Below are 22,914 nucleotides of genomic sequence, written 5' to 3' on the forward strand. Positions count from 1 at the left end.
ATCTGCTGTGTTTGACTTTTTCTATTTGACATCTTATAATCGTAGAAAATTCATTTTGATTTATATAATTATGATTTAAAAACTATCAAAACTTTCTAAAGATCGTAGCATAAAATATCAGTTGACTGCAAGAACCATTTACGTCAAAAGTCATCTGAGCCAACAATTTTGTATTATACATTATTTGTATAGCTGAAGAAAGATTAGATAATTACTTTTGTTATTTATTATATGAATGCAAACAGTTATAATAATTCGAAATGAGCCTAAAACCGACCACATTTTAACCACGGATTAGTTTAGCCCAAACTTAATATGGTCATTGAATCAACTACTATATGCGTAAATTTTAATGCGGTCTGTGAAGCATCTTTCAAAAGCATTAGCAGATCATATTAGTCGTGCTTAAGCATTTTATTATTTGGTCATTATATTATTTGATCTTTGTCGAGTTAAAATCTTGATATTATTTTATTATGTCTTTTATGATTTCTTATTATGCAGTGAATTAATTATTCATGGCTAGGCAGAGCATCCGCCAAAGAACTCCACGGATGGCCACCACTTGACTGGGACTGAACAATTCTCCCCAACCTGCAAAAACGAAAATACCATTTTGACCAAAACACTAATTTCGTCAACAAAAGCCCGTCATCAAAGAACCATAAAACCCTCCACCTAATTGTATGAAAGTTCCTGCAGGCCCAAAATTTAATTAAAATGGCCACCAAAACACTCCCAGAAAACTTGGTAAGCTAATCAAACCAATGTCCCACTTTTTACTCTCTCCCCCTCTCTGTATGTGCATGTTCTTTACGGTGAAACAAAAGAAGGCTTATAATTTTTTCCGTTAAAATATACCGCTTAAGATTTAGTTCTTCCCTAAAACTATGGTCCCGATTTCAATCTTTTTGCACTCTGTGCCCCTAAGATGTTACCAGCTCCCCACTGAGCTGAAACATCGTGCTGATAAGGGCAATTGGAACCATTTCGGCACCCTTTTGAGCTTTTAAAATATATGCATGGTTTCTGGATTTTGTGTTTCACTTCTCCTTGTTTAAAGTTATGTACCGGTTTCATATCTTGGAGATTACTATGACGAATACCTATGTGTGAGTCCTGCATATCTTGCTTATCTGCCCCATGTTGCCTGATGAGGTTTTTATAGTAGTTGGCATCCTTTACAGCAAATGCTGATGAACCTGTGCTTAGTTTATAAGGCAACGTACTAGCAGGGGATTGCACCGGATTCACAACAGCATGCAAGTTCCTGGTAAGAGATGGCACTGGACCAGTGCTTAATTCACCGCCCATTGCAGCGACTCGCTTTGGCCCAGATGCCAGAGCTGTATCTTGGTGAGGCTGAGTATTTAATGCAGGGGAAATACCACTTGACACATGGTGAATTTGTTTGCTAACAGACCTGGGTATAAGAGATGCAGGTGTATTTGTGAGCAATGAAACTGAGGGTGTTCCTGGCTTACCAGATAAAGGCCTAGACAATGGAACTGATGCAGTAACTGGATTATCATGAGCCGGAGAGAACAGTGAGACTGATGGAACAGCAGGCACTGACAGAGTGGATGGCTTGTCAGGTGTAGGACTCAATACTGGAACTGATGGATATGTAGTTTTCAGACCAAAAGGCAATGAACCCACTGCACTTGTAGGTGTAGCCCCCGAAGCTTTCACATCAGATGTAGACAACAGAACTGGAGTGTCAGGCTTAACACCAGGAGTGGTGTCCACAGTACTTGTGGAAGCACTTGTGGTGCTTGCTGCAGTTCTATGTTCATTAATCAACTTGTCGAGCATTTTGGGATCATTAAATATTTTAACCAGTAAATCCATATCAATCGGGGATCCCTGCTCAGAACTCCTCATAATGGTTGCAACAACAGAAGCTGCCAAATCAGCTTCCATACCGAAAGATACCCCCGCACCCAAGGGGATCCCTGAACAGGGATCCGAGGAATCAGTATAAAAGCCGTTTGAGGGTGAACGAATGGAAGTTTCAGCAGATATATGTTGCAGAGGGTTATTCGGCTGCACATTGGGGAAAGGGTTCCCAGCTACTGCCACTTCGGGTAAAATATCCATAGGTTCTTCCTCTTCAATGGGAATGATAGGGATGAGGGGAGTAACGTCATCATCATAATCTTCCTCTTCTACTTCCATAGAGACAGAAGGACTAAACACCCAATTGCAACTCAACAATATTAGTGACTGGAAAGAAAAAAAGTACCACAACTTTCTACACTAAGGTGAGACATTTTACCTAGGAGGAATGGCTGAAAGACGGGGATAAACAGCTTCAAGCACCCTATTTTCTCTCGCTTTCTGATTTTCTTTCTCCCTACTTTCTTCGCCCGCTACAACACGCCAATCAGGATTGACAATAAACTGTAAAAAAAAATACAGAAACCGATATAGTAATAGAAGAAGGATAACATACCAGTTGAAGATAATGGTTAAGAAAACAATAAATATTCAACAAGGTTTTAGTCACATGCAAAACGAGATTCTAAATAACATGTGACAGAATTACCGGCAGAGGACATTCCCATTTTATCTGGGAAATGCAGGACAAATCAACCCTTGTTTGTTTTAGGAAATGACTGCTTTCAAACCCAGGGGGCAAATCAGTAGGATCAATAATGGCGGAATTTGAATTTAGCATCGATGTCTTTATTTGAAGATGATCTTGCGAATGTTGGCCTACTTTTGAGGGGAAATCGTCAGACAAAAACAATTTCACCTGTTAGGACACAATTATTAGTGTTACAAAAGAGGAGGTGGTATTCATCATAAATAGGTTGACATGAAGTTGTATCACTACATAGAGAAACACTGTATAAATACACAATCACAAAAATACTGATATATTAGAGCCTCATGAGGCTAATACATCTAGAAATCGTACGATAAGAAATTCACCAATAACAGCATCCTAGAGTTTAAAGAGGAATACATTATTAGAACTACAATCCCATCCAAAACACAAAAACAAAGAACAATATCAGCTCTTGCAACCGTTAGGTAAGCAGTTGGTTACTGAGAGATCAAAATGAACAGAGACTCCTCTAATCAATCAACTGCTACCCATTTCCTGAAAAGTTTCGCTTTTAGATCATTAATCAAAACCATATGCCAAATTGACATTTCAAACAAATAAGAATATTTTAATTTCAGTAATGAGTTCTATTTATCTCACTTCTACCTGAGAATTGATTAAAAGACTGCGATGAGAACAATTTTTCAAGGCTAGGACACATTAAAACAAATAAGAATATTTTAATTCCAGTAATGAGTTCTATTTATCTCACTTCTACATGAGAATTGATTAAAAGACTGCGATGAGAACAGTTTTTCAAGGCTAGGACACATTACAACAATCATATTATTTAGCGGAAAAGCATTCAATAAAACCAGTAATGAAACAGAAATATCCAATCTAGTCATATTGAATGCAAAAGGCAAAAACTAGAAGCAAATAAAAAAATAACCTAAGTCTTTTAATTCCAATGTTGAAATCAACCAAATCTAAACCAAACCAAATTAAATCAAACTTACTCCCCATCTTCAGAATTGTGAGTGATTAACAACTACGAAGTAAATAACAAAAGCCTTATTCTACTAAGTGAGATTGGTTACATGAATCACATGATATCTTAGGATAATTAGACTATAGTAGGATTTCCAACCAAAGACAAAATGCCATTTTACAGCTTCAAGTGGAAAGAGTGCTTACACTTTGTTTAGAGTTAAGAAGGATTGACATGGAAAAAAACGGATTGCAAAGGAAAATAGAAATGAAAAGGATTATTTACATTGGACCCACAAAAACTGATTTCCATCAAACTAAATTTGTTCCACTCATATAATACTTCATCTATGTCATCCACGAATCACCCAATTCCTCAACTTTTGAAAATTGAAGAAACTCCTCCATCAACACCTAATCAGCCACAAATACAACCACTATCGCCCACCAGCTACTAACAAAACCACACCACTTTTAGTAAAAGGCGCACTATGAAACAAATTTGCTCTTCAAATATATGAAGCAAATGACACTAAGCAAGGTTTTAAAACACAGATCAATTATCAAGGGTTACTAGTTGAATCAGAGGGTTAATTGTTGAACTACATGAACCAATAACAAAATAAATGCATTGGTCAAGTGGTAACTTGTAAAATTCATGTTGTTCATAGATGGAACATGGCTTTGATCCCTTTTCACAAACCTTAAAGTTTGACTTTACCATTCAACATTATGTCAGCATTAAAAATATGTGACCAATCTGAATAACAGGTCACCCCATAACTTCTGTTTCAACCGTAAAAATACCAATTTACATCGGTTCATTCACATGGTGAACCTAATAAGCAGCTTAGACCAATAATACTACCTATTCTCATTCCATCTATTTGAAACAATCAGTCCGAACCAGGTTTTACAACACTAACACAAGTTTCAACACTTTGACATGGCTAACTTAAGGGTAGAACAAACCCACTACACATAAAAAGTTAAACATACATAGCATAAAACCTGAAAAAAATCAAGATTAGTATATTTACCTTCCTATGAAGGTATCCTAGCAAATCTTTCAAACCATATGGACACCACTAAAACACTTTGGAATATAGTTTGGACACTATTCTTATTATCATTCTTATTGATCAATTTTGTTATAGGTCAAATGATATACAAGACAGGTGTAATGTTCGTGATAAGGCTTCTGAAATTAGTATTAGTTGGAAAAAAAAATTTGTTTGTGACCATGAAAAAGTTGCATCTGTTTCTAGTAATACAACATCAAATTCATGGTTAAATATTCGGCCAAATTACAATAAGTGAAAACAGAAATAAAATAAAAGGTTTTTTCAAACTAAATAGACTCTAGGTTCTACAAATAATACTATATTTCTTGACTAAGTTAATCGTTTAAGAAAAAGTGGGTCAAGGAAGGGCTGAAGCACATCATCAAGGGAGACCTTCTTCCTCTCCTGTTTTGCTAGAAATAAAGAGGGCTGAAGCACCAAAGCACATCATATGCCACTTTGTTCATGAACAGCTGGACATGAGTAGTGTCGACAGAGTGGTCGCAAGGGTCGCAAGGGCAACAACAGAGATAGACAGTGGAAGTGAAAACTCGCTGATGATGTGTAACACATGAGTAGGACACCAGGTAGCAGAGCACAATGACAATGAGAACAATGATGAGGTATAGGCTGTACAAATGCAGCCATTACGTTTGTGTATTCAAATCAGCGGCAAATACAACATGCATACATCTACCACTTGTTCAAATTTGTGCATAGAAGTTGAAAGCAGCAAATAGTGCCACTATATTAACAGCATTGAATGGTGCAGCAGCCACCAGAAGCAACACACAAGTTTTTGCACATATGCAGTGTGATCTTATGTTATTGCACCTCTATTAAACACTATTTCTCAGCTCTGTTTCAGAGCACTTCTCCTGGCTAGTTGTTCTGTTTCATTGTGCTTATCATTGTTATTGAGTTATTGTTATCAGTTATTCTTTGACTGCTGAACTATGTCCTTAAGCTATGTTTTTTAAAGTACTGATGAATTTGTCTTAAATCTTGAGTACTTTTCAGGTTTAAGGGATTAGACATTATATAAATTAATATAACTTTGATGTATCTTTAGTGTAACATTTTTGGGGTGATCGACTGCTTGATATTGCATTCCAAGATTAACATCTGTCATGAACAAATTGCAACAAACTTTGATGAAATCTTAAGATATGGCTATCAGTACAAAAAATATTAGTTGTATACATCCATACAAATGTTGGATTAACAAAGTTCGAGGAATTGTTTACTTTGAGAAAATATTTTACTTCTTGTACCAGAAATAATTACAAATGTTATATTAGTTTTACTTAGTTTCTATTGTCAAATATTTCTATCATAAAACAATGTACAAGTCTTCTTATGTTAAACAAAGTATAGGCCTTTATTTGGTGTTAAACAATGTACAAGTCTTTGCAAACAATAAACAAGACGACCATTTTCTAACTATTACGAAAACAAAATATGAAAGTGAAAAATCCTTTAGTCAAACCAAACAAGCCCTTATTTACCAAGGAAAGAGAAGTACTAGACCCAAAATTATCAAATAAAGGACAAAGGAAACTTCATAGATTTTAATCTGTAAAAACATTTTGAAGTTTAGGGTTATGTCCCCAACTTCTGCAAGTTTCAGATTAACAGCAACACTCAAACTCTTTGGTGTGCCATCATCAACTCCCAAGTTATGATGTAAATACATCTTCACCAACAGTTCCGGAGGACTGACTTATTCAACTTTCAAAGTTTTCTTTTGAAACAATACTTGCTTGTATTCACAAGTATCAGTAATTAAGATTTATAGTTTACATTGAGAGGTTTTACCGAAATTTAATTAATCATAGTTTCAATTTTCTGTAATCTAGTATTAATGGACTTATTGTACACTTAAAATAATGAATTTTTTAAAACGTACTGTTTAGGTTGTAATTTTTTCCAGTGAGGTTATCAAACTCTTTGTTATTCTTATTGTTACTTATTTTCTTCTCATGATTTCCAAATTTTCTTTAGGTTGTAATGTTTTCCAGTGAGGTTATCAAAAAGTGCTCTTCCTTATTCTTATTCTTACTTATTTTCTTCTCATGATTATTTCTAAATTTTCTGTAGTGAGGCGAAGAACTTTAAACATCTTAATACCTAGATTGAAAAATTTTCATGATGATTTCCAAATTTTCTGTAGTGACGCACCATTGAAGAACTTTAAACATCTTAATACCTAGACTGAAAATTTTTCCATTTTAAACATCTTAATACCTAGACTGAAAATTTTTCCATTGAGGTTTTCTCTCGGTATTTCTTATTTACTCTTTCTCTCAATTCTCGCTCTCCCAATTTCGAATTTTTCTGTAAACAAGCATTATTAAGCATTCATCATCCATTCAAATTAATGAGATTTTTAAAACATTTTAAAGATTTTAAATTTTTCCAGGGAAGATCTGAACGAGTCTTCCTTATTGTATTTCTTCTTATTTACCATTTTAAATCAACAACTGTTTACGTGTAGAGGCATTTAATTAACCAAAATTTTAGAACAAATTACCTAGATTGTAATTTATTCAAGGAAACTTTTTTTTTCAATATCTTCCTCTTATCAGTATCATTATTATAAATTTCTCTATTATTGTTAACATCGTCATTTTCCTTATAGTTATTAAAGATTATCATTATCATCATTATTATTGTTATTATTTTAATAATTTAATAATAAATAATATTCATTATTATTATTGACAGCAGTGACCCCTGTATCTTGGATAGCAGCCTGTGCATAAAATGTCAGGAATCATCGCAGAAAACAAAAGCGAAGCACAAAACTCAAACCAAATAGGGCGTACGAACGAAAGGCATCGCACACAGCGACAGCAAAGGAGAAGGATTTGAATAAACGACAACAAATCACTAACAAAAAACTTGGCTAAAACAGAGAATCTTGGATAAAAGATTGTCAAATGTATATACCTGACACAGGTTCCCTCCAGTGGCCCACGAAACCCGGTTGGATTTCCTTGCTCGCTTCATATTAAATCCAGAATGAAAGTTAAAAAACACTCAGATTCAGATGCATAAGAGATAGGTTAATATGAGAAAAGTAAAATCAAAATGATTAACCAAGGAACGCGTCGCCTTTCTATAACGACTCACTCGGCATAGAGAGAGGGAGAGAGAGGGAGAGATTTGAAAGGGAAAACCCTAGAAAGAAAGAGTGGCGTTTCGGGGGAGGTGGTTATCCTTATATAGAGTTTGACGGTGAGGGTGAGGGTGAACGGGGCGTGAGATTAGGAAAATCTAGGGAGAGGGTGATGGTGGCTTGTGTTGGCAGTGACAGCGCATAGATGCAACACTGACGAAACGATACCTTCGAGTGGTGTGGTTGCGTGGGTTGGATTGGGCCCAATTCGTTTCCACTTCGATTTCAAACAAAACCGCGGTGCCAACCGGATACGACCAATGCGCTTTTTAGCTCTCTTTTTTTTTTATTATTATTCTAATATAAATTAAATCTTTGCTTTTGAAACCGACGTATGTGATTAGAGATGATAATCTTAGATAAAGAACATGAATGAATCGCTTTACGTCTCTTTCTTGGAAGTAACCATCTCTCTTGGTTTATATAATAATAATAATAATATATAGCTTTGTATACTTTCTCGTTCTTATAGTTTTTATTTCTTTATTTACAATAATATATAGCTTTATTATGTACCTTTTGATATAATATATATGTTTACCCCGCGATTAAGGTTAAGCACTATAGCAGTGGGATACGTACTTATTTTTGGGATAAATTTTCTTCAAAGTTAATAAGTTATAATCGTGATTTTTTTAAAATAAAAATAGTTAAATATATTTTTAGTGAAAATTAAAATTATTTTTATTTAAAATTGACTTATTTTAAAAATATGTAAATTTAATTATTTTAATCAAACTTTATTAACAAAAACGTATTTTAAATAAAATTTTAATTTTTTATACTATTTGATATTTTTTTTAATATTTTAATAAATGTGTTTAAAATCTTAAATAAATTTAATTAAATTTTATTATAAATAAAAAAATTCATTAAATGAAAAATTAAATTAGCTTAAAATTTTGAAAAAAGAGTAATTTTAATTTTCAGAAAAAAAAAATATTAAAAAATAGTGAATAGTTTATTAATATGTGACTATTTAAAAAAAAAATACTCGTTAACAATTTTTTTAACGAGATGAGTCTATAAGTATATAACAAATAACTAAATTAAAGGACTGACAGAGATTATATTTTGAAAATAATGCCCATGAAGAATTTCATTATTAAGGAAGAAAAATGATCAATATATACTTTAGTTGCAAAAATTGAAAGTAAGTTTTTCTTTTTTATTACAAGACATGGGAGTTGAATGGACATGTGAGAGGAGAGATAATCTATGAAGAAAAGGATGAGTTTGGAAGAGGTGATATATTCTATTCTTTAACATCAATAACAGGTAAACGTATCACCATTAGTTAAATGGTTTAAGTTCGATCTGTCCCAGTTAGGTTTTAGTGATTTCTTTTATTTTTTATTAATTGCCTTCAGTTTCTGTTATGGTTAAAATGATAAAATGGATTGTGTTATTTATATGGCTGATAATAGGGCATCCCGTGATGTGTGAACTATAAAGTAATAATAAATAAAAAGTAATAATAAATAAGTAGTATTAGGTGGAGCACATTAGAACTTATGATGATAAGATGGATGGAAACATTAGAATTTGTTTGGGATAAAATGGGTTTCATTAATATTTAAAAATTTATCAAATGCTTTTAAGAGTTAAAATAGTTTGCATTCAATAAACACCTTCAAGAATACCATATTATATATATATATATATATATATATATATATATATATATATATATATATATATATATATATACATATATATATATATATATATATATGGGTTTGCTAACGCGTACGCCGTTGGTACATTTTAGCAATGTGTACCGGGTTTTAGTAGACAAAAATATCCTTATATGTCATGGATTCTAAGTTTTAAGGTTAAGGCTATTTTAATAATTTTCATTCTCAAAACTAAAAAAAAAAAAAAGAAACCCCTCAAACCCTTACTCACCTCTCTCATTCCTCTCAACACTTTCTCTTTCCTTTTTCTCACTCCAATCTTTTCTCTGTCATCCCTACTATAGCCCTAATTGAAAAAATTAGAATTTGTTGTTAAACAATCTTACAAATGATTTTATAATGAGTTTTCATCTTATAATTTTTGTCTTATCTAATTTTATCCCATTTTCACAAAGGAATTGGTAATTGACCTGGAAAAAATCAAAAATACTCGCTGTTAAACAATTTCTTACAAAACATGATTTTATAATGAGTTTTTATTTTATAATTTTTGTCTTATCTAATTTTCACAAGTATAATGACATCAAAGGAATTAGTAATTGGCTTGGAAAAAAATCAGAAACACTTAGTTGTTAAACAATTTCTTACAAAATATGACTCTATAATGAATTTTCATTTTATAATTTTTGTCGTATATAATTTTATCTAATTTTCACAAGCATAATAACATTCGAAAGAATTGGTAATTGGGCTGGAGGGTTTTTTTTAGAGATGATGATTCAACAAATAGAGATGATGAAATTAGAGAGGTTAGTGAAAATGATGAAATTGAAGAGATCTTGAATGAATGAAGGTGAATATGTCAATGACTCAACTCTTTACAAAGAAAATTTTTTAAAGGCATGTGTTTCTGATTTTTTTCAATTGGGGCTACAATAGGGATGACAGAGAAAAGAAAAGGTTGGAGTGAGAGAGATGAAAGAGAAAGGATTGAGAGGAATGAGAGAGGTAAGTAAGGGTTTGAGGGTTTCTTTTTTTTTTAAGTTTTGAGAATGAAAATTATTAAAATACCTTTAACTTTAAAACTTGGAATCCATAATATATAAGGATATTTTTGTCTACTAAATTCCGATACACATTGCTAAAATGTACCAACTGAAAAACAAGCGTACGCGCGTTAGCAAACCCCATACATATATATATATATATACATATATATATATATATATATATATATATATATATATCATGGCATCACACACTATATTGATATTAACCACCACAAATGGTTGTATAATTTAATGATAAAGCTTGGCCTAGCTAGTAATAATTCCATGTACATTTTAGAGTTAATTTCATGATGCAAGCTTTATGTGTCCAATTCTATGCACTAATTATAATATTTATATAGTTGATTATTTGTATTCCTATGAGGAGGTGAACTTGAAATTCGGATAATTACAAGGTTAGGGACATACATATTGTATTTTATTTGTTAAAAAATATACTTCAATATCTCTTAAATTAAGGTTTGATGGTCACATATGACCCTTTCAAGTCTTTATATAACGGGTGTCATGGTAGTGTGTCATTATCAAATTTTAAATAATATACTTACATTATGCAATCACTAATTAAAATACAACGTGCATGCATGTATTATGCAATTTTCTTCTAAAGCCTACTCGTGCGTTGTTAGAAAAATAGGGTAGGCTTGTTAAAAGAAGAGGGGTAATTTGGTTTTAAATTTTATTTTATTTTTACAACAGATTTTTTTTAATATTTTTAAAACAAAATGCAATTAAATTTTGAAAAATTAAGACGGGTAAAGATTGATAAAAGAGCAAGAGTAAAAAAAATACTTGATAATTTTATAATTATTTATATCGCTTGATAATGCAATGTCAATTTTTTAACCTTAAAAATACTAGTTACACTATAAAAAAAGGTTTGTATAATAAATCAACAATTACAAATATAAGACCATAAAAAATCAATTATTAACTGATTCAAGAGGATATCATAACTAAGAAAATAACTTTTAACCAACTCTGTATATTAAAGATAATATTATTAATATTTAAATGATCTGTTGTATTTAGGGATAGTAATGAGATTGGATTGAGCACAGATAGTATTTACCTATCACTTGACTTACACATAAAAATTGATTTATTATCTATTATGTTATTTGCTTGAAAAAATCCACGAACTTTTTAAAATCTATAATTACCCATGAATATTTGCAGATATTTTTTAAAAAAGGTATTTTATAAGTTTTTAAATGATAATCAAATAAAATTACGAAAAAAAATCGTACTTAAAACATACATCCAAACAAAACTCAATGGACAACTAAATAAAAGTTAAAACACAAGTCCAAATTAATAGTCATTAAAACATACACCCAAATAGAAATAATTTATAAAATAATTATTATCAAATTGACACTCCCTGATATTTATCATTCCTACTCTATCTTCATTTTAGCCTCTTAATTCATGAAACAAATAACACAAAAATAAAGTCTTCAATAAATGAAATAATGACATTATTAGTAAAATTAGAATGAAATATTAAAAATAAAACTTCTAACATTATCATCAATTAAGAAGCTTCATCTTGTCCACTTTCAATTTTGAAGAGCTTGAAAAGAAAACTCAAGTCATTCAGTGTAACAAGTAATGTGAATGAATATAAATATGTAATTTGAAGTGTTAGTTTAATTACCTTTTATGTAAGTCCATAGCCAATTTTGAACACACAATGATGCATCTAAAGTATTTTGGTGTAATCTATTACAGTGTGAGTAAAAAATCGACCACCAATATTAAGTGAAGACTGAAATGGCTAGAAAAGCAACTCTTGAGCTAGAAATGACTAGAAATCATTTACAAGATTAAATATCTCAACCTATTAACTTTCCACCAAATTAAGATATCAAATCCTTCATCTTTCCATGCCATTAATATTCAATGTTTTTCAAGATTCATTGTAAATAATTAATTCGTGAAAAATTAAATAGGTCAATCATGGTCCATGGACTCATGGTCAAAAAGATAAAAAAAAGCAAACAACACAGTTAATATTATTTTCACAGCTTCCATCCTAAAATAACAAGCAACATTTCTCTAATTAACCAATATTATACAAATTATACATCCTCAAACACTAAAAAACATATTATAGTGCTTGCTTAATCATAAACAAACCAAAACATTAAAATTATCCTAAAGAAAAAAGAAGGATTCAAAGAGGATAAACAAAGGTTATGTCCAACACTAAACAAGCCAAAACATTCCTAGAAGATAAAAAAGCAAACAAACAATAATACAAGATGGGCACTGTCACGGTTGTAACCATAAATAGTACATATAAATTAGTAAAGACAATAAAATCAGGATCAACATGTGTGTATGGTAGGGAAGAAGAACAATGTTGAAAAAATTATAAAATTCTAACATTAGTGCAAAAAGTGTAGTAAAAAGTGCTTACAAAATCTCATACTGCAATTTCCTGAGGCGTGTAAATCACTGTCCTTAAGGACTTATCCGCATTGTGTTGCGCAAGTCCCCAGGATACAACAGGAACTTCTCAAAAGTATTCGAGGATCACAGAACTAGCAAGAAACTCTACTTTAATAGAGTTTATACCCAAGATATTTTGTAGAAGAAAAATAAAAATGAAGCTAGGAAGAGAAGAGAATGAGAAAGACTCAGGTTATTTAGAATGGGAAAGTACTCTCCATTTATAGAGCTAGGAAAGAATAAAATAAATAAAATACATTAAAACAGATAAGTTGACTGTTTCAACCCATAAAATTTGACCGTTTCATGCACTTAAAGATTTGACTGTTGTTAATAAAATATTAACGTTGCACAACTTTCAATTGCAATAAAATAATAATATTTTACAACAATCCCCCACTTATTGCAAGAGAAAGTTGAAAGAAAAGAAAAGAAACTTTTTATCCTGGGTCTCATAGAATGTAATGCATCAGAGCTGGTATAGCAAGCTATATGAACCAGTCTTAGATCAAGAAACTTAACACATAGTATATTTGGTGTAGCAAGCTATATGAACCAAAGACACTTGACGTGTGTTAGAGGTTTATCAATCACAATACAACCCCACAATTCTTGCTGTTATCGGTGTTGCGCTAAATAGGCCATGCGCGTGCCCGGTATTCATGAGTGCTCCAGAGATCATGCCAAGATCTCATGCAAGCGGCCCCACTCGACACTCATATAGGTGATTTCATCAAGTGTATGCTGCAAATCATACACCACCCATAAGGGATATGAAAATCATTAAAAACTTTGTTTAAGCTAAAATTCTTTCACCACATAGAATTTTAATGACAAAGTTTAACCTCTCAATAATGCAGTCTCTAGCACTTTCACACACACCATAGGAAGGGACAAAATTGATTAAAATCAATTTAGTGCTATCAGAACTAACAAGTGACTTGTTTTTACCCATATGAACCTTGTTCATGGGATCTCCAATCACAAAGGTTGGGTTACCATCACTTGTTTGTTTGCAAGTGGCTTAAGTCTCATTCCCCTCGATGTTTCTAATAACATTTGTCTTCCCAGGGTTTTGTCAGGGGATCTGCTAGATTCCATTCTGACTTCACATAATCAATAGAAACAGTTCCACTCTTTAGTGGTTGTTTCACCAAACTCTTGATTTTAGCTATAGCTATTGCCGATTAGCAATCACGGTGTATCGATACTGACGGGGTTGGTTTCATTCCTAATGGAATGTTCGCTAAGAAGTTTTTCAACCACTCAGCCTCATTATCAGTCATCTCAAGAGCAACAATCTCAAATTCATTGTTGATCTTACAATAATTGTTTGCCTGGCTGATCTCCATGTAATCACACCACCCCCAAGTGTGAATACATAACCATTAGTGGATTTTGTCTCATCTGAATCATAGATTCAGTTATCATCATTGTACCCTTCTAGTACAACGGGAAATCCACGATATTTAATGGCATAATCCATTTAACCTCTTAAGTATCTCATAAGCCTAGCAAGTGCATCCCAATTTTCCTGATCTGGATATTGAGTATACCTACTCAGTGTACCTACTGCATAAGCAATATCAAGTATATAAAAGCTCACCAAGTGCAGTAAGCTCCCAATCATATGGGCATACTGAAGCTGAGATAATGACTGTCTTTTATTTTTCACTAATTTAGAACTAGCATCATAAGGGAAACTCATTTGTGTCAGGTCATAAAACTCAAACTTCTTAAAAAGTTTCTCAATATATTGTTCTTGAGATAATAATATACTATCTCCCTTTCTTATGATTCTAAGACCTAAAATCTTAGAAATATTTTATTTCTAACAACAATTTCATTCTCATTCTCTATCCGACATTATAGTTATCTAAAGTCTCATTCTAAGAATAAAATATGCTCAATAGGTTCTACTCAAACAATAGATAACCAACAATAAATAAATGTCATTCCAAAATAATAGATCATAATCATCATTAAAATCAAATTCTCAATTAATTAAAATCCCATCAACTTCCTTTTTAAATCAAATTAATTTCTCTTTCAATAAATTAATTTGATTTCCAATTAATTACTAAATAAATAGTAATAACTTTGTTCCCATAATTATAATTATAAATTAATACTTTCATCTCTCTTTATAATTTAATTTCATTAATTAATTTCAATAATTACTTAATTCTATTTTTCATTTACAATTGATTATTATTAATTAAAACAATATTATGAGTTCTCCGACCTGCACCCAACTGGCCTAGAAATAGTCCGAAGTTTGGGTTTGCAGTTTAAGTAGTTCAAACTGAACTAATCACAGACACCGGGTCAAACTCTGGCCTGCAGCCCAAAGAGGTCCAAACTGACCAAACACAGTCCGACGATGTCGGAGCCACCACGACAAATCTCACGGTCAAAAAAGAGTAACTCCGCTGACAACCACCACGAAACGGTTGTCACCGCCATCGCAACCACCGTGAGAATCCAAAACGAAGGTCAGAACAACCCCCACATCTCAAGATCGAAAAACAAGAATAGAAAGTCCCAAAAATCTCCAAATGAAACGCGACTAGATCAAGAGCACAAGATTTCCCACACCAGAATTTTGACACTCAAAAAGTAAACTGGGAAACAAGAATGGAACTTCTCAAAATGCAAATTGAAAAACAAGAATAAAACACCTAAAAGAAAATTCTTGACCATGATCAGAAATCCCCAAAACGCAGTAGTCTCCTTCCTCGTGACTCAACCCAAAATCACAAAATTAGAAACCTCAAAATCCCCGAATCGAAACCCTAACGTGAACGCCATGCTCCACCACGAGAATGCCAACAAGCAGAGACCTTCGCCGCCACAGAGACGCCAGAGAGCGAACCCACACGTCACGGAAACACCGCGCCTGAGCCACCAAACCTGATCTCCACTCCCAAAGAGAAATCGCTGGAATCAGAGAAGAAGAGAGGGAAGTTCCCTATTTTGATTCGAGCCTTGAACCCATAAGAGTAAGGGAAAGAACTTTCCCGTGCACGCCGCAACTCCCATTGCTTGAGTTATTGGTTTAGCGTGAGACAAAGAGAAAAGGGAATGAAGCTTCCCTGCTTTATGAGCTCAAACCATGGCGAAAGAGGAGAAGAAAACCCTCCCTGGGTGGCGCGACGAAGAACCCTGAGAATCAACCTCAGTGCACAACAAAATTTGCGCCTTTGCGAGTCCAGAACAAGGAAAAGGAAAGGTGGAGTTTCGCAAAAAGGAAAGGTGGAGGGCACTTAAGGGTTGGTGCGCGAGAGAGAAAAAAAAATTGCCCGAGACTGGGAAAAGGGGATAAAAAATTAGGGTTCCTATTTATTTATTTTTTTCTCCAGAATACTTTAAGCATAAATTGTTCCTTAATCTCACTGCCACCACATTTACCCATGATCCTCGAACAATTTAATTTTTTTTTTTGTTGATTACAGACAATATTAAAATTATCACCAATTATTCAAACAACCCCCAAAAATAATTTAATTAATATTAAAAGAAAAACCCTAATTCTTACTTTATTCCTAATTATAATTCAATGGAAAAATCTTCTCTCTCCACTGTAATTTAAGGTTCACTCCATTGCCTGCGGCTGTCACTAAACAACCGTTTCTCTCTTTAATATTAAAAAAATTATACATGAAATAAAAGGAATCAATGCCATGTATAACAGAATCATAAACCCAACAAAAATGGTAACTAATATTGATGATTTCGAACGTACTAAACTTACCAAAATTATAACCACTTTATCATATCACAAATATCCAACCATGGATTTTAAGCATTCAAACTTTTAATAATCATCCAAATAATTAATTGAAAAATAACAATATAAGAATATATCAACATTCATCACATAATCAAATAAAATATTAAAAATAAGTTTTTCATGCTTTGAAAGAAAATCAAACATATCTCCAAATTCATCATACAATAAAACAATAAAGTAAAGATAAGTTTCTCGTACCTTTTTTTCTTTTGAAAGTAAGAGATTAAAACATAAGTCCTTAAGATTGTAGTAAAAAGTGCTTACAAAATCTCATACTGCAATTTCCTGAGGCGTGTAAATCACTGTCCTTAAGGACTTATCCGCATTGTGTTGCGCAAGTCCCCAGGATACAACAGGAACTTCTCAAAAGTATTCGAGGATCACAGAACTAGCAAGAAACTCTACTTTAATAGAGTTTATACCCAAGATATTTTGTAGAAGAAAAATAAAAATGAAGCTAGGAAGAGAAGAGAATGAGAAAGACTCAGGTTATTTAGAATGGGAAAGTACTCTCCATTTATAGAGCTAGGAAAGAATAAAATAAATAAAATAAATTAAAACAGATAAGTTGACTGTTTCAACCCATAAAATTTGACCGTTTCATGCACTTAAAGATTTGACTGTTGTTAATAAAATATTAACGTTGCACAACTTTCAATTGCAATAAAATAATAATATTTTACAACAAAAAGGACATACCACGATGATGAATAACGATGTTTCTTACGCCAGCGTATAAAATTAAAACGCGGTGTTTAATGGAACATAAAAAAACTTCCATGACTTGGTTTAAAGAAGAAACCATGAAGCATTCGTCTGCTTTTGAAACATTAACCTAATTTGCAAATGGATTAAAGTTTAATGTTTTATGTTGCTCTGAATGAAATTAATGGAACTTTGTTTTATACAAAGTCTCAAGATAATAAAGGAATTATGCATAATAGCGGAGTTACTTTGGACAAAGAGTCATTGCAATTCTAGACTTTAAAAGTTCAAAATCCAATTGTGGTATCCATGTCCTATTACGATGTCATAAAGCAGATTTGAGAAGTTAGTTATGCCAAAAAAATTATACACGTTTTTAAAGGCAAAAAGGTTGACAACAAAACTGGTTGTGAAAGTTAATGAATTGGGAATGAGATTAGTTTACTTTTGAAAGGTAGGGTATGAAGATGAAACATTTATTATGGCATATCAAGCTTCATAAGTCTTATATGTCACTAATTCTGCATTTGAGAACATGCGTGTTGTGCTACACAATAGAAAACAGTCCAACAATGATTGATAAATATTGTGATTATATCATGGATGATGTGCATGCAACTCAAAAAGATCATGATGAAGGAATATATGTGTGTGTGTGAATTTATGTGAATTTTTAATGTTATTAATTATATATATCACCTTTGTTATATTTAATGTTTGTCATTTTAATTTCAAAACTGGAATATGGATGATGATGAAGGTCCTCTCAAGAGATCTAACATATGAGCTACTAGATTAAAGGTTCTTACTAAAAGGTTAGCTAGTAATGAGAGGACATCGGTGAATATTGATGTGAACACTCGTAGAGCCACTAGGCTAAATGCAAAAACTCTTAGCACCTATCTTAGAGTAGTTGTTCATGAGAAAATATCTATCTTTACTCTATCTCGGGATTATGTTACCAAGCAGGAGAGAAACACCATTTGGAATGTTATCTTGGTAATATTGTATATTTCTTTAAGTAAATGTATTAATGTTTATATTTTTCCTTATATTTGCATATGGCTTTTAATATATCTAATGTGAGGATGTTGAAATTGAAGGTTTTGTCATCAATTTCAATCAAGTGGCATCAATTTAAATCAAAATCAACAATAATTTATGTAATACAAGAAAAGGTAAAAGTCCTTGTAACAAGTATGTGTTGGGAATCCAAGTGTGAGTCTAAGTCTCACATTGGATAGAAATGAGAAAGTAGAGCACTATATAAAGGTGAAAGACACATTAACCAATTGCCTTAAGGTTTTGGGTAAAGAGTAGTGTCAATCCATTATATGGTTAGGCTCAGATGTCATTGGTGTTTGTGTCTTTCTAGCAAAGAGTATTCAGGTAAGCAAGTCCCGTTAAGATGAATGACGGTTAGAAAGGACTACTCATGGTTGGGAATGCTTCCGCTAGAGGGGGAGTGTACCTATGTGGAAGGGACTCACCCTTGAGGGGGAGATTGTTGGGAATCCAAGTGTGACTCTAAGTTCCACATTGGATAGAAATGAGAAAGTAGAGCACTATATAAAGGTGAAAGACCCATTAACTCATTGCCTTAAGGTTTTGGGTAAAGAGTGGTGTCAATACCTTATATGGTTAGGCTCAGATGTCATTGGTGTTTGTGTTTCCCTGGTGAACCCCCTCCTTTATAGACCCAACAAATTTGTAGGGAGGTTCACCACATACACACATATATCTCCACACTGTTAAGATATTGTCCGCTTTGGGTCAAACTCTCACGGATTTGGTTTTGATACCACTCCAAAAGGTCTCTTACGAATAGAGGTATCTTATGTGTATATAAACTCATGTCCATCTCTTATTTTATCTGATGTGGGACTTTGTTTCTACCTAACAATATGATGAAAAAACTTGGCAAAAGTTTGTACAAACTTGAGAAAGTAAGAAATGAGAGGTTAATAACATCACTTATATTTTTTTATTACATATAATGTACAATACTAAGTAAATTTCATTTAAATATTTATAAGGTGTTTTGAAAAAAGAACATGACATCCAAGCATATAATGACATTCCCCACTTACTTTCTTGTAACGGTTATAAAAAACTAGAGCAGAAGATAATTAAAGAAAAGATTAAAGCATGTTCTGTTTTTGGCAATGAAGATTGTAGTGGACATTCAATTGAACCTCCATCCCCACCATCCTTCCATAAGAAATGGAAGCAGGTCCATTTAAAAAAGTCGTGAACATGGACTTCTGAAGAATCACAATGGGTAGCTGAGTTGTTGTAAGTAAATGTGTTTGGATAGATTAATTTAAAACTTTTTTTTTCATATAAAGTGTTCTAGTTATATATGATTTCTTCTTGAAGGATTATATAGTTAAGCAAAGCTCCTAGGGTGGTTTCAATCTCATGGTCGAAAATATATTCTTAATATTGTTATTGGACGACCTTGACACCTTAGATGTGTTCATACTACTAGACACGGTTTGGGGATTCAAGGTTACTTTAGAGCCTCATCACAACACCAATCACATTTATCCTTTAATGCGCCTATGGAAGAAATCTTATAGAAAATAAAAGTTGACTTGGCAGAGCAACTATGGGAGGAGATTAGAGCAAATAAGAGAAAAGTGGCAAGAGATGAGACAAAAGCAGCAAGCGATGGTGAAATCATTTAACAAGTGATTATAAAGCTTACCATTCTTGCAAAAGCTCCCCATTGTAGTACAACTTGATATTTCTCTCAGAGTTAAAGTCAACACTAAAGGGATTTGTTACGCTACACCTTAAATGTAGGTTGACATTGGCTTTGGTTACCAATGTGAGTTGTAACATTGATTGATTATGTATCTTCCCCAATTAATGGCCCACGGGAAGTGCTTTGAAGGTTCCACAATGTTTCATGGTGAGTGTCTCCCCTCTCATTTGGTGAAGGTTATGGTGGAGACTGTATTTTATACTGATGTTTTAATTCCTATACCAACATCAGAGGTTGTTATTATATCACAAGCATTGAAAACTGTCATTGTCTGGCCGAAACATCTCGTGAGGATGACACCACAAATTAAATCAGTTACAATACACATCGAATTAATTTGTATCTCCACTAATATTGTTACGTGTGTAGTACATAGTACCTTAACTAATGCCATTTGTTATTTTATGTGTGGCAACATTAAACAAAGTTACATGTATAAAAAAATTTAGAAGACCCACTAGTGGCATTGGTGGAGGTTGTTGCAACCATAGATACAACAATATTATGAATGATCTTGTTATAATAAAAGATAAAGTCTAGGATGAAAATCAATTAAATCATATTTTTTTTTTTGGCAAATAGATGAAATTTTTTTCCTTAAATTAATTTATGATAAAAAGAAAAATGATTTATTGATAAATGTAAATGTTATTTTTTAAGTTATTTAATTTTCATGTCATATAACACTAAATGAGATAATAGGGAGAAAAGTAAAACAAATTTTATAATAATTGACATTTCAGAAAGAGTTGTATTATTCTTGATAAATTTATGTTAAACATTACTGTCATTACATGAAGATTTTATTAAAAGAAATAAAAAGAAAAAACATAGATAGACACACCAAATACATAATAAAATTACACTATACACACAAGTAAATAATACCTATTATGAAAAAAAACTATAAAATAAAATAAATAAATGGAATCCACTTATATTGTTCCTTATGATTTCCTCCTTCACACATAATATTCCAATCTTTGAATACCATATGCCTATAACAAATAATATATTAATAAATTTATCATTAGTAAACCCTTTCACATTAAAAAAAAAGGCCTAAAAAAATAATTAGTGTTTTTGTAAAATTCCTTACTTTGGAAGATTTAGTTTCCTTGGTTTATCCGTATCAAATTTCCTAGTAGTTTGAATTAGTTAATCATTCTCTTCAATATTAGAATCTCCCCTCTTATCAAGCATATTGACACATTTGAAAGCTAATTTTAGTTTCTCCGCCAAATGAGTTTCCTCGTATGTCAAAGAATTAGGAACTACCTCAAAAATATTAAGTGAATTTAGTCATTGTAAACCCCTCAAACTACTAACAATGAGAGTGACATTCTCTTGAGAATGCATATCAGTCAAGGAATCAAACTCTATAAGCACCACCTATAGAAACATCTAGTTTATTAACAAAAGAAGATTCATTTGCAACATAGGTATTATCATGATTAACCACTGCTTTCTTAGGCTGTGACTAAGCAGTAGGCGACTCTATAACATATTGCACCATAATATGTTGAACCACAGGCTCCACAGTAGCCTCCACCACAAACTCCACCATAGTCTCTACCATAAGATCCACCACAAGCTCTATCGTAGCCTCTACTTTAGGCTACTCCATAGGCTTCAAAGGTTGTGCCATCGAAGGAATCACTGAATCCGAAGCTAGAGAACCCTTAGTCTCTTATACACCTCTCTTGTACACCAATCATCTTAGGATGATAATGTTGTACTTTTGTGCCAATTGTTTCTTTCCTACTAAAAATGTTGTTATCTTGTTGTAACAGTCTACAATTAGATAAATCATTTTACAATTTGAACATAATAAAGACAAATTCTCGTATTACACATTAACAATAAACACAAATTTTGGTCTTTCCACCAAAATTTGATAAGGAAAATCATATAACAAATCAATATCAACTAAGACATGGAAAAGAAACCTCAAGACTTATTCATGGTATAATCATTTAAAAATAAGGGTGTGTCAATTCCATGAGCTATTGAGAAAATAACTTTCGACAGTCAAATACTTCAAAGGAAGACTATGAATACGAACTCAACATAGAGTTTTTCGTGAGTTTCATAGATATATGGACAAAGTCTTTTATCCAAACAAAAACACAAAGAATACCGAGAAATAAATTCTATGTACCAACAACCAAAATTCTTTTCATATCCTCTAACGAAAAAAAAAAACAAATTCATAGAACCCTTGATCAAGATGAATTGTCTTTCATTGACCTAAATGTCTTAAAAAAAAATCACTAAATTCAAAGTTAAAGAACTCTTAATTCGTTATTATACATTAACCAAGTCGTTTAAATAACCTATTCACTCTCAAGATTTTGAAATACTTATATTACACCTCAATTTAAGATAAACACTAAAATAAATGTTTAAACACTAGTATCATCTTCAATATTTTCCAATCACAAAATTACTATAGTATAATTATAATAAATTTAGAAAATCAAGTCTAATAAGAATACAATCACACAATCGCGATAATATTTATGTTTTTCTACTAATGGACAGAAATACCAATATTAATTAAGACTACGTAAAAGTAAATCGACACACACAGTGTTAAGAAAAATTAAAAATAAAACATTAAAATTACTAGACCGACCTATAATAATAAGCAAAATTTAAGCAGCAAGATTATAAAAGGAAATTCTCGTCAT

The 22,914-nt window shown here is 32.2% G+C and overlaps 1 protein-coding gene across 1 annotated transcript; it reads right to left on the reverse strand.

The window, feature by feature from the left end:
• Positions 1 to 595: 595 nt before the first annotated feature.
• Positions 596 to 7,994, reverse strand: LOC124845658 (zinc finger CCCH domain-containing protein 6-like). Its single transcript, XM_047322796.2, has 4 exons — positions 7,561 to 7,994; positions 2,549 to 2,758; positions 2,279 to 2,403; positions 596 to 2,191 (listed from the first exon to the last, which is right to left on the reverse strand). The coding sequence occupies exons 1-4, from the start codon at positions 7,618 to 7,620 to the stop codon at positions 889 to 891; spliced, it is 1,698 nt and encodes a 565-aa protein (XP_047178752.1). The 5' UTR covers positions 7,621 to 7,994; the 3' UTR covers positions 596 to 888.
• Positions 7,995 to 22,914: the final 14,920 nt, after the last annotated feature.

The sequence above is a fragment of the Vigna umbellata genome, chromosome 1 (assembly GCF_029865625.1).
Source record: "Vigna umbellata cultivar VRB3 chromosome 1, Vumbellata_1.0, whole genome shotgun sequence".
Lineage (NCBI taxonomy): Eukaryota > Viridiplantae > Streptophyta > Magnoliopsida > Fabales > Fabaceae > Vigna > Vigna umbellata.

What these genes read in the sequence shown, in the direction of transcription:
- LOC124845658 (XM_047322796.2), bottom strand. Translation starts at nt 7,620, where the DNA reads ATGAAGCGAGCAAGGAAATCCAACCGGGTTTCGTGGGCCACTGGAGGG. An exon ending in CTGGAGGGAACCTGTGTCAG is followed by an intron (nt 2,759 to 7,560) that starts GTATATACATTT and finishes GTGTCCTAACAG; the next exon opens with GTGAAATTGTTTTTGTCTGA. An exon ending in CTTTCAGCCATTCCTCCTAG is followed by an intron (nt 2,192 to 2,278) that starts GTAAAATGTCTC and finishes TTGGGTGTTTAG; the next exon opens with TCCTTCTGTCTCTATGGAAG.